The following is a 14,542-nucleotide window of genomic DNA, read 5'->3' as shown; positions in this document are numbered from 1 at the left end:
CAATGAGCCCTTAATGAATTGGGTTATCAGACCTGCAAATAAGTGCACGTCAGTTTTGACACAATGCTCTCTTGAAACAGTGTCTATTTGATCTAGTGGTGTGACTTCGAACCGAATGGTTCAGGGTTCGAGATCCGCTCTGAGTAGTACTTCGTTGACTCCTCAGAAAAGGCTCTTTACTCACAGGTGTAGAATGAGACGTGACCGTCGTTAATAGCGTTGTCTCTGTGGTGAAAACATTGTGGTAACCTCTTACAGGCTTCACGTCTCGTCTCATATGTGAAGTGTTATTGTTGGATTGAGACTCCATGCAAACTGCTTTAAGGACATTTATTGTACAGTTCGCTAAAAAAAGCTCATATTTCCTTCTTTTTTCTCTCTTTCTCTCGCTTTCTCTTTATCTCTCTTTCTTTATATATATATATATATATATATATATATATATATATATATATATATATATATATATATATATATACATACACATATATATCTGCCCCTTCCTTTCACATAGATCTCCGAAAGTTAAAAAGGGTGAATCAGTTACTGGGCAATTTGGACATGACAAGCAGGGATCACAGTTTAAAATATAATAAAACTCTAATTAGATTTCAGACTTTGGACGGGCTCATCTACTACTATACAGTTATCTATACATTTTTGAGACGCAATTAGAATGCAAAAAACAATATCTCTCTGTGCACAAGTAAAAAGTGATGTGGAGTTATCTTATGACGCAAAAACATAATTATCCATAAAATAGACAATTAACGTCAACCGGCACCTAGATATATATTACACACACACACACACACACACACACACATATATGTATATATATATATATATATATATATATATATATATATATATATATATATACATGTGGTCTAGTGGGATAACACTCACTTTCGAACCCGAAGGTCCTGGGTTCGAGCCTCGCTCGGCTCATAGTTGAGCCCTTGGAAAAGGCTCTTTCCTCCCTGTCTCTCACCGTACTCTTGTGCCCGTTAACAGCGTTGTCTCTGTGCGAAAAAAAATGTAATATCGCCTAATAGGCATCATGTTAAGTGTTACCGTTGACAAGGGACTCCTAGTAAAGCGCTTTGAGCAGGTTTAGTGGATATTGCTCTATACAAATGCTCTAGTTTAAAAAAAAAAACAAAAAATAAATATATATATATATATATATATATATATATATATATATATATATATATATATATATATATATATATATATATATATATAGCTTTCCTTCTATCTACCTTACTCTTTCTTTCGTTCTCTTTCTCTTTCTCTCACCTTGTCTCTCCATATCGCTCTCTCTTTTCTTTTAGGCGGACCCTCCATTGACCACACCAGGTACCCATAACACTGAACGTCGGTAAATAACATGCCATGGCTTTGAATGCTCCCTCTATAGGACACACCAGACGAGGTACACATCGCAGAACGTCGGTAAATAACAAGCCATGGCTTTGAACGCTCCCTCCATAGGCAGGACAAAAGACATCAACGGCAGTCATCTTTGTTGCTGTTTTCTCGCCAGTCATTTTTATGATTAATTCTCACTATCTCCCTCCATAGGATACACGACATCAACGGCGCGGCATCTTTCGTATTGTTTTTAGCCAGCAAATTTTGATTAGTTCTCACTAAATGCATCCATACGATACACGGCATCGACGGTATATCGATAGACGCGCCATGAAGTAAAAAAAAAAAATTTAAAATAAAAGTGAGCTTTTATATAGATAGTATGCGCTTGGCTAAGAAGCTCATAACATTGCCATCCGGAAGTATAACGGACCAACACACAAAACTATGCGTAATCATGAACTTTTAAAGTCGGGGAAAAACAGTTTAGTGAGAATCACTCACAAACGAGGATGGCAAAATACAATAACAAAGGCTTGAGTGACGTCATCTTCGTTCTATCTATAGCGCAATATCCACTAAACGTGCTCAAAGCGCTCACACGGAGTCCCTGGCCAACATCAGCAATTAACATATAGGACGAGACACTCTTTCTTCATCATGGATTTCTCTGCTGAAGAAACTTTGATAAATCTAATCACACTAAAGAAGAAAGAAAGGAAGAGAAAAACGTATTATTATTATTATTATTATTATTATTATTATTATTATTATTATTATTATTATTATTATTATTATTATTATTATTACATTATGATTATTTATTATTTATTATTATTATTATTATTATTATTATTATTATTATTATTATTATTATTATTATATTATTATTATTATTATTGATTATTATTATTATTATTTTATTATTATTATTATTATTATTATCATCATCATCATCATCATCATCATCATCATCATCATCACCATCATCATCATCATCATCATCGTCATCATCAACATCATCATTAGAAAAGCGCCCTATCCGAATGATAATAAGAAATTGCTATTGTCCCTCTTGGCTCGATAGCTCAGTGTTAGAGAACACATTCTTGAACAACAACAACAACAACAACAACAACAACAACAACAACAACTACTACTACTACTACTAATACTACTGTACTACTACTACTACTACTACTACTACTACTACTACTACTACTACTACTACTACTACTACTACTACTACTACCACTACTACTACTACTACTACTACTACTACTACTACTACTACTACTACTACTACTACTACTACAACTACTATCATCACAATCTTTATAATCATTGTTTTTATTGTCATCATTATTACTGTCTTATTCTTATCATCATTATCATCATCATCATCATCGCCATTTTTATTACTATTAAAAATAAGCTCACCGGCAGGTAGACATTTCCAGTCGATATCTTCTCAGAATTGTTTTCGTTTATCCTTGTTGTGACATTCTGGGTTCTTTGGGTTTCAAAGAAGGTGCCGGTCTCTCACAAATTCAATAACTTTCTTTCTGTAGTCGTCCATCTTGACCAAATGGAGCATAAAAAATCAGCAATGCTACAAACGGCGGCATGCTAGTTTTTTTGTTATGGCTGTGTTGAGCTACATATGGGAGGGGCTTCTATTTTTTCTTGTTGTTGGTTCGTTTGTCTCGTGTTAGTTTATTTTTGTGAGCCATGTTTATGAGTAGTTCTCACTAAATACTTTCAATCAGATCACAAACTTCAATAATTTTCTTTCTCTCGTCATCCATCCTGACAAGACGGAATACAAAATAAAACGAACAAATGGAGACAGACAAGTTTTGTGTCGTGTTGTCTATAGATAGTATGCGCTTGGCGAAGAAGCTCATAACATTGCCATCCGGAAGTATAACGGACCAACACACAAAACTGTGTGTATCCATGAACGTTTGGTGGTGTGTGCCCGCCTTGTGTGGTCTATGGAGGGTCCGCCTCAGAGACATGAACGCACTCTCTCAATTGGAGCGATCTATAGATAGTATGCGTTTGGCTAAGAAGCTCATGACATTGCCATCCGGAATTATAACGGACCAACACACAAAACTGTGTGTATCCATGAACGTTTATAGTCAGGTTAATACAGTTAAGTGAGTATTAATCATAAACGCGGATGGCAATAAACAATAACAAAGACCTGAGTGACGTCATCTTCGAACTATCTATATTAACTTTCAATGTGCTCGAGGTCATTGGTCACATTGCAAAATGTGCTAAAAGTGACCCGCATAGTGAAAAGTGCTCACAGCTTTTGAAATATCTAACATCACGATTGGTCATTTTGTTCTGTTTGACACATGTGTATGTTTATAATTTTCATAAACAAAGCAGCATGTTTACATTTTAAAAGAAATATCCAATCGTTGGACAGCAACAAATCATGTGATTGATGACTTGGTTGGACGAAAACCTGAAAATAGATTGCTCCCATTCACTGGACAATCCGACCATGTTATCTGTGTGGAATGTTTGCATCCACAAACATGTTTTTCAAATAGATAAATAATAGACAATAAATAGATAAATAGATTTCCTTTTGTCATCCCTAAGAACATTTTTTCTTTCGGATCTGTTCCAAGGGAAGACTGGAATAAACTAGGCCTCAGCCGCAATACAGCGCCGCTAAGTGAGCAAAGGCTACATGACTTTCTAGTCTAAATAAATGCTGGGCGTCAAAAAAGATCATCCACCCTCGCTCTTTTACGTCCCCTAACCCTAATAGATTTTCGTGACACGTCTTGTGCGACCTTTATGAGTTCTATAGCTGAATAGTTCACACACAATAGATTCTGTCTCTGTGAAAGGCATTTCACCTCAACTTATCGAAGACGGGCGTAAAAATTCGGATTACCAACCCTGATTTTTGTCATTGATGTCTTTGTCCGAAAAAAATTAAAAGCACCGAACGGGCTGCTTTTGTTGTCCAATATAATAATAATAATAATAATAATAATAATAATAATAATAATAATAATAATAATAATAATAATAATAATAATAATAATAATAGATCTTTATTGTCCATAAATATGGCAATTTGTCATTTAGTTACACTTGTTATAACGTTAAACGATAACTGTAACATTGAACAGATATTTCACTCCTATATACACAACATAAACATATTCATTTCGTTTTCAATTTGTTACGATTGTGGCAATTCGTCACCAAAAACTATCATCATTATCAATTGGTCAGTTAATCTTACATTAAATAAATTAATTAGTTAATCAGTCAACGAATCAATCCTTGGTTTTTCTGTACCATATGAAATATTCAAAATTTTTATTGCTGATAGAACGAACGTTGATTTATACTTGTTAGTTCTACATTTAATCTGACAAAACCTTCTCCCAGATGGTAAAAGACTAAATTCATGGTATAAAATATGTTTTTTATTGTTGGTAATTGAGAATGCTTTCCTTTCTATTGCTTTTCCATGAATTCTTTCTACTCCATCAAGAGGATGGTACAATATATTGTACGTGCGTTGACCACCAGAGAAGTATGATGCGACGTGAGCCTGTTTTCAATCTAAATGCTCTCTATCATTACACTCACTATTTGAAACAACCCATAAATATTTGCTAAACTACGCCACTGAATGCAACTTTTTTTATGATTATATTTTGCACGGGAAAGAGAATAAACACACTATTACTGTAAACAGTTTAACTTTTAGTCATATTTTATTGCAAATGATGAAATGATTAAATGAATTCGGCTTTGTGACAACTATTTGATGCATCACTATCGGTATTCAAATTCGAATGTCACTTAACATTTATTCAGTGCGCACGGGACATGGAACGAGCTATATTATGTACAAACTCATTTAAGGGGATGGGCGGGTCCTGAAGGTGAAATTCTAAAATGTAATAAGTAGCTGACTTTTAGTGGTAATTTTAGGTTATGTACATCCTAATTAGAGGAAAAAAAAATTGAAAACCTAAATTTCAGTTTTTGGTTACCATGGTAACGCCGCCATTTTGAAATTTGATACCCTATAATGAAGTAGTTTTCAAAATGCTAAGGCTTCGCCAAATGACAAGTTATTGACATGAAAATAGGTACACAAGTAGTATTTGAGCCATTCATTTGGGCTAAGCATCGGTTTTCTAATATCTACAGTAGTATTATTTTTATCGATTTTCAAAGTTCATCAATTTTGAAACATCAAAAATTGACCCATTTTTGGACTTTTGACCCTCATTTACGCAAAATTTATAAAATAAATCTGAAATACAAATGCTCAGTTATATGAAGCTAGTGATACTGTATGCACATGCGAAAAATCATTCAAAAATGTTTACAAATAAAGGAAGAGTAGCAAAATAAAGGTAGAAAAAGCACAAACAGAGAAAAACGCATTCAAAGTTTCAAGCACAGGAAACTCAGACAAGATCATGCATTCATGCGTCAAAATGACCATGCTTGATGTGCAGGCCCTCCCTCTTCAGCCTCCTGTTCCTGCCTTGCCTTTTCTCGGCTTCACACACACACACACACACACAAACACACACACACGCGTACGTACACACACACACACACACGTACGTACACACACACACACACACACACACTCTCTCTCTCTCTCTATCTATCTATCTCTCTATCTATCTATCTATCTATCTAAGCTATGAGCGGCTATATGGTCTTGTGGTATAACACTCGCTTCCGGATCGGAAGGTCCTGGTTTCGAGCCTGGTTCAGCGCATAGTTGAGTCCTTGGAAAAGACTATTTACTCCCGTTCTCTCACCGTATTCGGGTGTAAAATGAGTACTTAGCCGTCAACAGTGCTGTCGCTGTCGGAAAAATTGTAATATCGCCTAACAGGCGTCATGTCTTGTTCTACATTTTACGTGTTGCTGTCGGTCAGGGACCCTTTGTAAAGCGTTTTGAGCACAGTTAGTGGATTTTGCTCTCTCTCTCTCTCTCTCTCTCTCTCTCTCTCTCTCTCTCTCTCAAGAGCATAACAAACCTCTCGCATCATTCGTTTACAACCAATACTCAGTCTAGCTCGACAGTAACTCCATTCATTTCATTTAGAGACCTCAGCGCTTTTTCATTTTGCATCATGTTACGAAGGAGTGACAAATTCTATCTATAAAAATTCACAATAATATTACTCTTCCCATCTTGTTCGAGCTGCTGATTTTGCAAGTCGTACAATTCGAGTCTTTCAAGGCATACTTGTTGCGTACGTGTCGGTACTTTTCACAAAACAAAACTTTCATGTCCCCGGGAAGAAGAAAAATCACACACAGAATAACAATGTTTACATGCGACGCATGCGAAGATGAGGTCAAAGCATGAACTTTGACTCGCCCGCTAACCACTCAGAAAGCAGTATCAAGTCATGTTATCATCGACTATTTTGAATAGCCAATGAGAACAGCGCTAGCAAGGCAAAGGTCACAACAATTACTCACGATTTTACTACAATCAGTCAACCCCTCACAATTGGGTCAGAGAAGGGGTTTTTGGAAAGGTTCTTGACTAAATATAGATAGACCGAAGACCTTGACAGTGGGCATTTCATAGAGACCAAAAATAGACGAAACTATCGATACCGAACTTGCCTATTATTATCGATGTTTTATGCTCATATTGGCCTAATGTTTATATGGCTTTTTCGCTGTCAAGCCAGGCTGTAACATTATATTTACTGACCCCCTTGGACTTCAAGAGGTCAGTTTGGACCTAAACTGACCCATCTGAGAGTCAACAAACACATTTTCATGTAGCAAAGGTTTCAAACTTTTCAAAAATAAAAAAATCTCAAAATCGATATTTTACTCGATTTTTGACAATCGAGGACCCGCCCATCCCCTTAAATAAGACGGGGTCCATAGCTTAAAATTAGATCTACCAGCCAGAAGAACACGGGACCATAACAACAAAATAATTCCACCATACTTAAGGGCCGAATCATACATTACATCAATTCATTCTTTCCATCTACAACTAAATTTTGGAACAACCTCTCCCAGAAATAAATACCCAAATACCCTCCCACAAGATAGTCACACGAATGATTCATTTCTAAATCAGTGATAATTACCAATCCGTTTTTCTAAATGTGTCCTGTATATAGAAGGAATGAAATTGACGTCACTCAGCTCTTTGTTATTGTTATTAGCCAGTTATTTTGTGATTAGTTTTCACTAAATTCTAACAATTGGACTATAAACGTGTAAGGTTACAGAAAGTTTTATGTGTTGGAATTTTATTCCAGCTGGCGAATGTTATGAGTAATTCAACTTAACGCATAGCATCAATACTTGTGTGTGTTTCCACCAAATTTCTCGTACGAATATGTGAAAGATAGAAAGAAAAAGAATGTCCAAACTGAGAAGCCATCCTCCAATAATTGGGCTACAACTGAACAACGATAATGATGCTGTAAAAAACTTTTTTATCTTTAAATATTTTTTGACAAGTGTGCCTTTATTGGTGCTATGCGTTAAGCCAAAAAAAACCTCATAACATCTGCCAGCCAGAAACGTACAAATACACAAAACTATGTGTCCGTTTTTGGTCTGATCGATAGAACTACTCAAAACAAAGCTGGCTAAAAACAAGAACAAAGAGCTGAGTGACTTCAATTCGTTCCTGTCTTGTTAGAAATGACACTCACCATCGGATTGGTAGATCTCTGAATGACGTCAGCTATGCTAGGTGCAAACTTGACTCCATGGAAAAAAAACTCCTTATTCACATATTCTCACCGCACCCAGGTGTAAAAGGAGTTTCTGGTCTGTAGCAGCGATGTCTCTTTTCAGAAAGATGAATACATAATCGCCCCTGCCTTATACATGTTAAGTGTTGCTGTTGTTGTTGGGTTTTACTGGGGCTTGTTTAGATTTTTTAGTTCAATTTCTGTTCAAAATCGAACCATAGTTGTTTTGTCAAAACAAAAAAAAAAGGAAGAAAGACACAATTGTCAGCGTACGTCATTGACAGATCATGTAAACTGACATTTTTTACAGAATGTTTAAAAAAATAATTAATATATTGCCTAACAAAATAAACCTTTGATAAATTGATTGCATAAACAAAGTCATTCATAATTTTTTTTAAGCCAAGTTTTAAAAGTTCTTGTTTTCAGTTGCCATTTGTCAGCCGAAGACAAATTTGGAAAATTATGACGAACATGAATATATTGGCGTTAAATGATCACGATATACTGTTTGTAAAACCAAAATAGACCATAATTAGCTGGAATTCCTTTCTTATCTGGCAGATGGTGTTCTAGATTTTAGTCATGTGTCTGAATTTGCGGATTTTGTTAACAAAACAATTAGATAATTCCATTACGATTTCACTAGGTCAAATTTTTTTAATTAAAAGCCAGTTCTATGACTTGATTTTATAGCCTTGATACTGCATCTATTGAGAGTGGCATTGTGCTTTGGCCCTTTTATTACGCGTGTTAATTCTTTTTCTTTAATTTACGATACTTGTCACGCAAATTCTCAACAGGAGGATTTATATATAATGAGCTAGACGATATCATAAGACAGAACGCCCTTCAACGGTAGCCGTGGACCCTGGGAGTTCCAAGTCATTGTTCTGGAAAAGAAGGTGAGTTAGTTCTTGACATCTTACTTTGTTGATTTCTTCTCTGGTTATTTTGTCGTTCTATTTTCAGTGAAAATATCAAATTGATTAAATAGGGAGCAGGCAATGGTGCAAGATAAAGATCTAAAAAAGTGGCAGGTTCGATCCCCAGTCGAGGTAGACTGATTTTTTGGGATGGGTTTTTTTTGTATTTTTCTTTCATGCTTTTTCTGGCACTGTTTCATACACACTTTTTCAGATCTTTATTTTCAGTGAGAACATGAAATTGGGGTCCGTCTGTTCAGCTTGTTGTGTTATAAAGGCGTTACATAAAATAGGGAATTGATTACAAGTCTGAATTATTGTTTTGATTTGACCAGTTACTGCCGTATTCTGGAAAACATACATTTAGAAATTTGGCCAGAAAACCCGTCCTTCAAATACCGATCGATTTAAATGACCCCTCATACATCGTGCCTGTAACTTATTGTGATGGATGTAGTAACATTGAGTTGTTCAGTCTTTTTCTTTGTCTTCTTCTTCTTCTTCTTCTTCTTCTTCTTCTTCTTCTTCTTCTTCTTCTTCTTCTTCTTCTTCTTCTTCTTCTTCTTCTTCTTCTTCTTCTTCTTCTTCTCTCTTCTCTCCTCTTCTTCTTCTTCTTCTTCTTCTTCTTCTTCTTCTTCTTCTTCTTCTTCTTCTTCTTCTTTCTTCTTCTCTTCTTCTTCTTCTTTCCTTCTTTCTTCTTCTTTTTCTTCCTTCTATTTTATATATGACACTAATAATAATAATGATAATAATAATAATAATAATAATAATAATAATAATAATAATAATAATAATATGATGATAATAATAATAATAATAATAATAATAATAATAATAATAATAATAATAATAATAATAATAATAATAATAATGATGATGATGATGATGATGATGATGATGATGATAATAATAATAATAATAATAATAATAATAATAATTATCATTCATTATGAATATAAATTGTATGTGTGTGTGTGTGTGTCTGTGTGTGTGTGTATGTGTGTGTGTGTGTTTGTGTAGGTTTATTGTTAATCTAACATTAGCGTCTTCAATTTTTGTTACCCCTGGACTAGTACCTATCTGCTCCCTAATCTTAATTTTAATTAAATTTGTTTTTTGCTTGTGTGTTTGTTTTATTTTACCGTCTGGAAAAAAAAAACACGTATTGTAACAAACCGCTATATCCTTTTCAATTTTAAGACACCGTCTTTGGGATTTGAGGTTGAATAACTTTATCTACAGTCAAATGCAAAGCAAATTTGAAATTTGTATCTTCATCCCATCTGACCTGCTGTTCAATGAAATCATCAAAAACAAACTACCGTTTATATAGTTTGTTGAAAATGTGCGCACCCAAGCTACGCATTCCAATGTTCATGCATTTTTATAGAGTTACATAGCTATGTGTAGCTGTTGGATTTTTAAAACGTGAGCTTTTATATAGAACAATATCCACAAAGCGTGCTCAAAGCACTTTACAATGAGTCCCTACCCAACAGCAACACTTAACCTTTAGGACGAGAAATAAAGCCTGGTAGGCGATATTACAAATTGTTCTGGACAGAGACAACGCTGTTAACGTCCAGGTACTCATTTTTTACTTACTTACTTCCGGTGCCATCTCTTAGGTAGAGGTTGACTTGAAATGGTACATCGTCACTCTTCTCTGTTTCACGCCATTTAGGCTACGTTCAATTTACAGAGAATGCCACTCCAGCCTTTCCATTCATGTTCTTGGTTGTCTGCCCTTTTGTCTTCTGCCTTCAAAGTTGCCCTCTAAAATATCTTTCACAATGGAGATCTGTATTTTTACTCATTTCACACCTGAATACAATGAGAGAATGTATGTAAAGAGCCTAAGGACTCAACCTTATCAGAGCGAGACTCAAACCCAGGACCTTCCGATCCAAAAGAGAGTGACCCTAAGAAAAAAACTCAACATGAGGCTATGGTCGGTTATAGTTTATTTTAGCCTTGATTCAATTTATTTTAATTTATCATGTGAATTGGCTGTTAACATTCATCCCTCTTTATTTCCCGCAACAGCTCATAAAACCCACCACCACCACCGACAACAACAGCGATAACAACCATGAAGTTCGCTTACTCTCTGACGTTGATGCTGGCTCTAGGCCTTTCAGCTGTCTACAGTCAACAGACCTTGGAAAATGAATTTTTCTCCCCAGCAGATGAGGAGGTCATGAATGAACTTCTTGCCATGGAAGACCTGGAATCAGAATTGGAGATCGTTGATTTTGATGACGCTCTACACAAAGGCCGCGTTTTGAAAAAAATGATGGAATTGCTTGCTGAAGCTGAATCTATGGACGCTTCCCATCCACAGAAGAGGTTCATTGGATCAGTCTTCCAAAAACTTGGTAACGCAATTGGGAAAATGGCGAAAACGCTTGGTGAATTCTTCTCAAGAACTTGGAACAAGGCAATGGCCGCTTTCAAGAAAGTCGCATCCAAAGGTAAATCTTTTTATATAGAAGCGGAAGTTACAATATCCCATGTTTAAAAGAATGAACTTTATTGTAGCCTAAGAGCCTTTAACTGTGCTCAAAGTGCTTTACAAGGAGTTCCAAGAGAGCAGCAGCACATAATATGAAAGACAAAACAAGACGCTATTAAAGAGATCCCAATGTTGGGAAAAGTGTGATGTCAAAAAAATGGTTCCTATTTCAATGGAAATGTAAAACTAACCTTCCGGAGCTTTTCACTAAATTATCAATAAAGCTATGAACTTTTAATATTACGTGTGTGTGTGTGTGTGTGTGTGTGTGTGTGTGTGTGTGGGTGCTGGTACAGACACACCAAAAAAAAAAAAAACAATCATAACCCAACAAAAACAAAAAATACCCCAAAAGACAACAGCATACAAAGACAATTTTTTGCGTTGGTTTCAGCTGGTGTTCATCAGATGTTATAGTTTTTTTTTATTTAAACGTAAAGAATCAGAAAGTAAACGAAGGATAAGATTGAACACAACTCGGGGACGCGTCACGTGACAAACGGATTCTCCATATCTCGTGATTTGATTATGATGGCTCAGCGGACCGGTCTTTGCTTCGTATCCAAAAAGTACAGAGTTCAATCACCCGCCGCTGCGCTGTATGGCCTTGAGCAAGTCACCTCGCCCTAGCTCACTTTGCGGCGCTGCTCTGCGGCTGATGCCAGGGTTATTCCAGTCTTCCCTTGGAATATACCCTTAAGACAAATTTCCCCTTGGGGATGAATAAAGGGAGTTTTATTTATTTATTTATTTATTTTTTCAGACAACTTCAAAGCTGCCGTCGAGAGGGTTCTCCCCCTTCTCCACTCAAACATGACGCTGAATGCCTGTGAGAAAGTTCTCATGAAAACCACCACGGTTATATTGAAGGACATCTTTCCTTTGGCAGTGCCAGAGGCTAGACCTCTGTGTGAAGCGTGAGTAAAATTATGATATTGATGTTGAATGAGGTTGGTGGTGGAGGTGGTGGTGCTGATAATAATAATTATGATAAATACCATCACCATCACCATCATCATCATCATCATCATCATCATCATCATCATCATCATCATCATCATCATCATCATCATCATCATCATCATCGTCGTCGTCATCATCATCATAATCATCATCATCATCATCATCATCATCATCATCATCATCATGATGATGATGTAAATGTTGCTGCTCGAAGCTCGGAGAAATGAATAACAGTGTGAAATTGAATGTAAGCTTCAATTTAATATACGGAAACTGATATCTGCTTACATTCAATTTCATATTTTTATTTATTTCATCATCATCATCATCATCATCATCATCATCATCATCATCATCATCATCATCATCATCATCATCATCATCATCATCAACGAGTATTGTCATTATTATTATTATTATTATTATTATTATTATTATTATTATTATTATTATTTATTATTATTATTATCATTACTAGTACATCATCATCATTATTATTATTATTATTATTATTATTATTATTATTATTATTATTATTATTATTATTATTATTATTATTATTATTATTATTATTATTATTATTATCATAATTTTTATTATTATTTTTTTTCATACCTTTTTCTTTTTCAGTGCTTTGCTAGAACTTGACAAATTTGTAAAATCATCTGATTAAATATTGTGTGTATCGGAAATGATGAGTCGAGGTTTTGTGTTGATTTTGTCGGCGGATGATTGAATAAAAGGTGATCGTTCATTAACAAAACTGGATTCCTGTGTTCATTCCATCAAATGTCTCTTGTAAATCGATACATTAAATGATTCAAATTAAATGGGATCAAAACTTTGATTTAATTTATCTATACAAGCTATACATTGGGGCGAAGTGGCCGAGTGGTTAAGGCATTGCGCTGTGATCCCGAAGGCCCCGGGTTCGAGCCCCACTTCAAACACTTTTTTTCCTTGGGCAAGATTATCAACCCCCAATTTGCTCATTTGGACAACATGGGTGATTCCTGTTAACATCAGACATCTTGTTTGATTAATTATCTATATTCCTTGCACACATCCTTCTTTTTCTTTCAGCTTATCCCGCATTTTGCAGGGTTGCCATAATGAATGCCACATCACCATACATCTCGGTTCAACACATCATTTTCCTCCAGGCCCAGTTCTTTCATATCATACTTTACCTTCTCCAACCATCTAGTCTTTGGGCGTCCCTTTTTCCTTCTTCCCGCAATTTGTAAGGCCAAAACTTTCCTTCCCATATACTCCATCTCTCGTCTCTTTACATGACCGAATCATTTCAATCTATCTTCTCTCATCTTTATTGATACATTCTTCACTTCAGTCAACCTTCGAATTCGTTTAACTTTCACTATATCTTTTCTTGTCCAGCCAAGTGACCATCTCAACATCCTCTTTTCTGCCACCTGAACTTCCTTATCTTGTTTCTTTGTTGTAGCTGCCGTCTCTATTCCATATAACATTGCTGGTCTTACAAATGTTGAATCTTGCACACATCCAGCATCGTAAATCCCGGAATTGGGACTGACTTTAATAAAAGTCATTTCTTCCCAACAACAAAAAGAGAATGGAACTCATTGCCCGGTCACGTCATCACCAGCCGTCACCAGACAATCGGTCTTTTAAAAAAACCCAGAACATTTATATATCGCAATATCCACTAAACGTGCTCAGAACCCTTTAGATGGTTTCCTTAGCCAACAGCAATACTTAACATGTGGAATAAGACATTTACGCCTGTTTTGCGATAATACAATTTTTGCGGAGAGACAACGGTAAGGTGCTCATTTTTCACCTGAGTACGGTGAGAGAATGTGAGTAAAGGGCTTTTATCAATGACTTAACTATGCATCGTTCAGAGCTCGTCTCGAACCCTGGACCTTTCCATTGGAAGGTGAGATCCATACCACTAGACCACATAGCCCCACCCTGAGCCACCCATCGTTTCGTTTAGACTTGCCTTTCTTACAGAT

At 35.7% G+C, this 14,542-nt stretch overlaps 1 protein-coding gene and 1 long non-coding RNA gene across 2 annotated transcripts; one reads left to right on the top strand and one right to left on the bottom strand.

Moving 5' to 3' along the window:
• Positions 1 to 930: 930 nt before the first annotated feature.
• LOC144956573 (uncharacterized) lies at positions 931 to 8,299 on the bottom strand. Its single transcript, XR_013641972.1, has 3 exons — positions 8,097 to 8,299; positions 2,821 to 2,959; positions 931 to 1,025 (listed from the first exon to the last, which is right to left on the bottom strand). It is a non-coding gene; the product is annotated as an uncharacterized LOC144956573 (long non-coding RNA).
• Positions 8,300 to 8,903: 604 nt separating this feature from the next.
• LOC144956572 (uncharacterized) lies at positions 8,904 to 13,305 on the top strand. Its single transcript, XM_078887160.1, has 4 exons — positions 8,904 to 9,043; positions 11,111 to 11,538; positions 12,343 to 12,496; positions 13,173 to 13,305. The coding sequence occupies exons 2-4, from the start codon at positions 11,157 to 11,159 to the stop codon at positions 13,213 to 13,215; spliced, it is 579 nt and encodes a 192-aa protein (XP_078743286.1). The 5' UTR covers positions 8,904 to 9,043; positions 11,111 to 11,156; the 3' UTR covers positions 13,216 to 13,305.
• Positions 13,306 to 14,542: the final 1,237 nt, after the last annotated feature.

This window comes from Berghia stephanieae, chromosome 11, assembly GCF_034508935.2.
Source record: "Berghia stephanieae isolate SIO BIC M18660-M18661 chromosome 11, UCSD_Bste_1.3, whole genome shotgun sequence".
NCBI classification, from domain to species: Eukaryota; Metazoa; Mollusca; class Gastropoda; order Nudibranchia; family Aeolidiidae; genus Berghia; species Berghia stephanieae.
The sequence above is the reverse complement of the archived record's forward strand: the minus strand, read 5'-3'. Positions and strand labels throughout refer to the sequence as shown.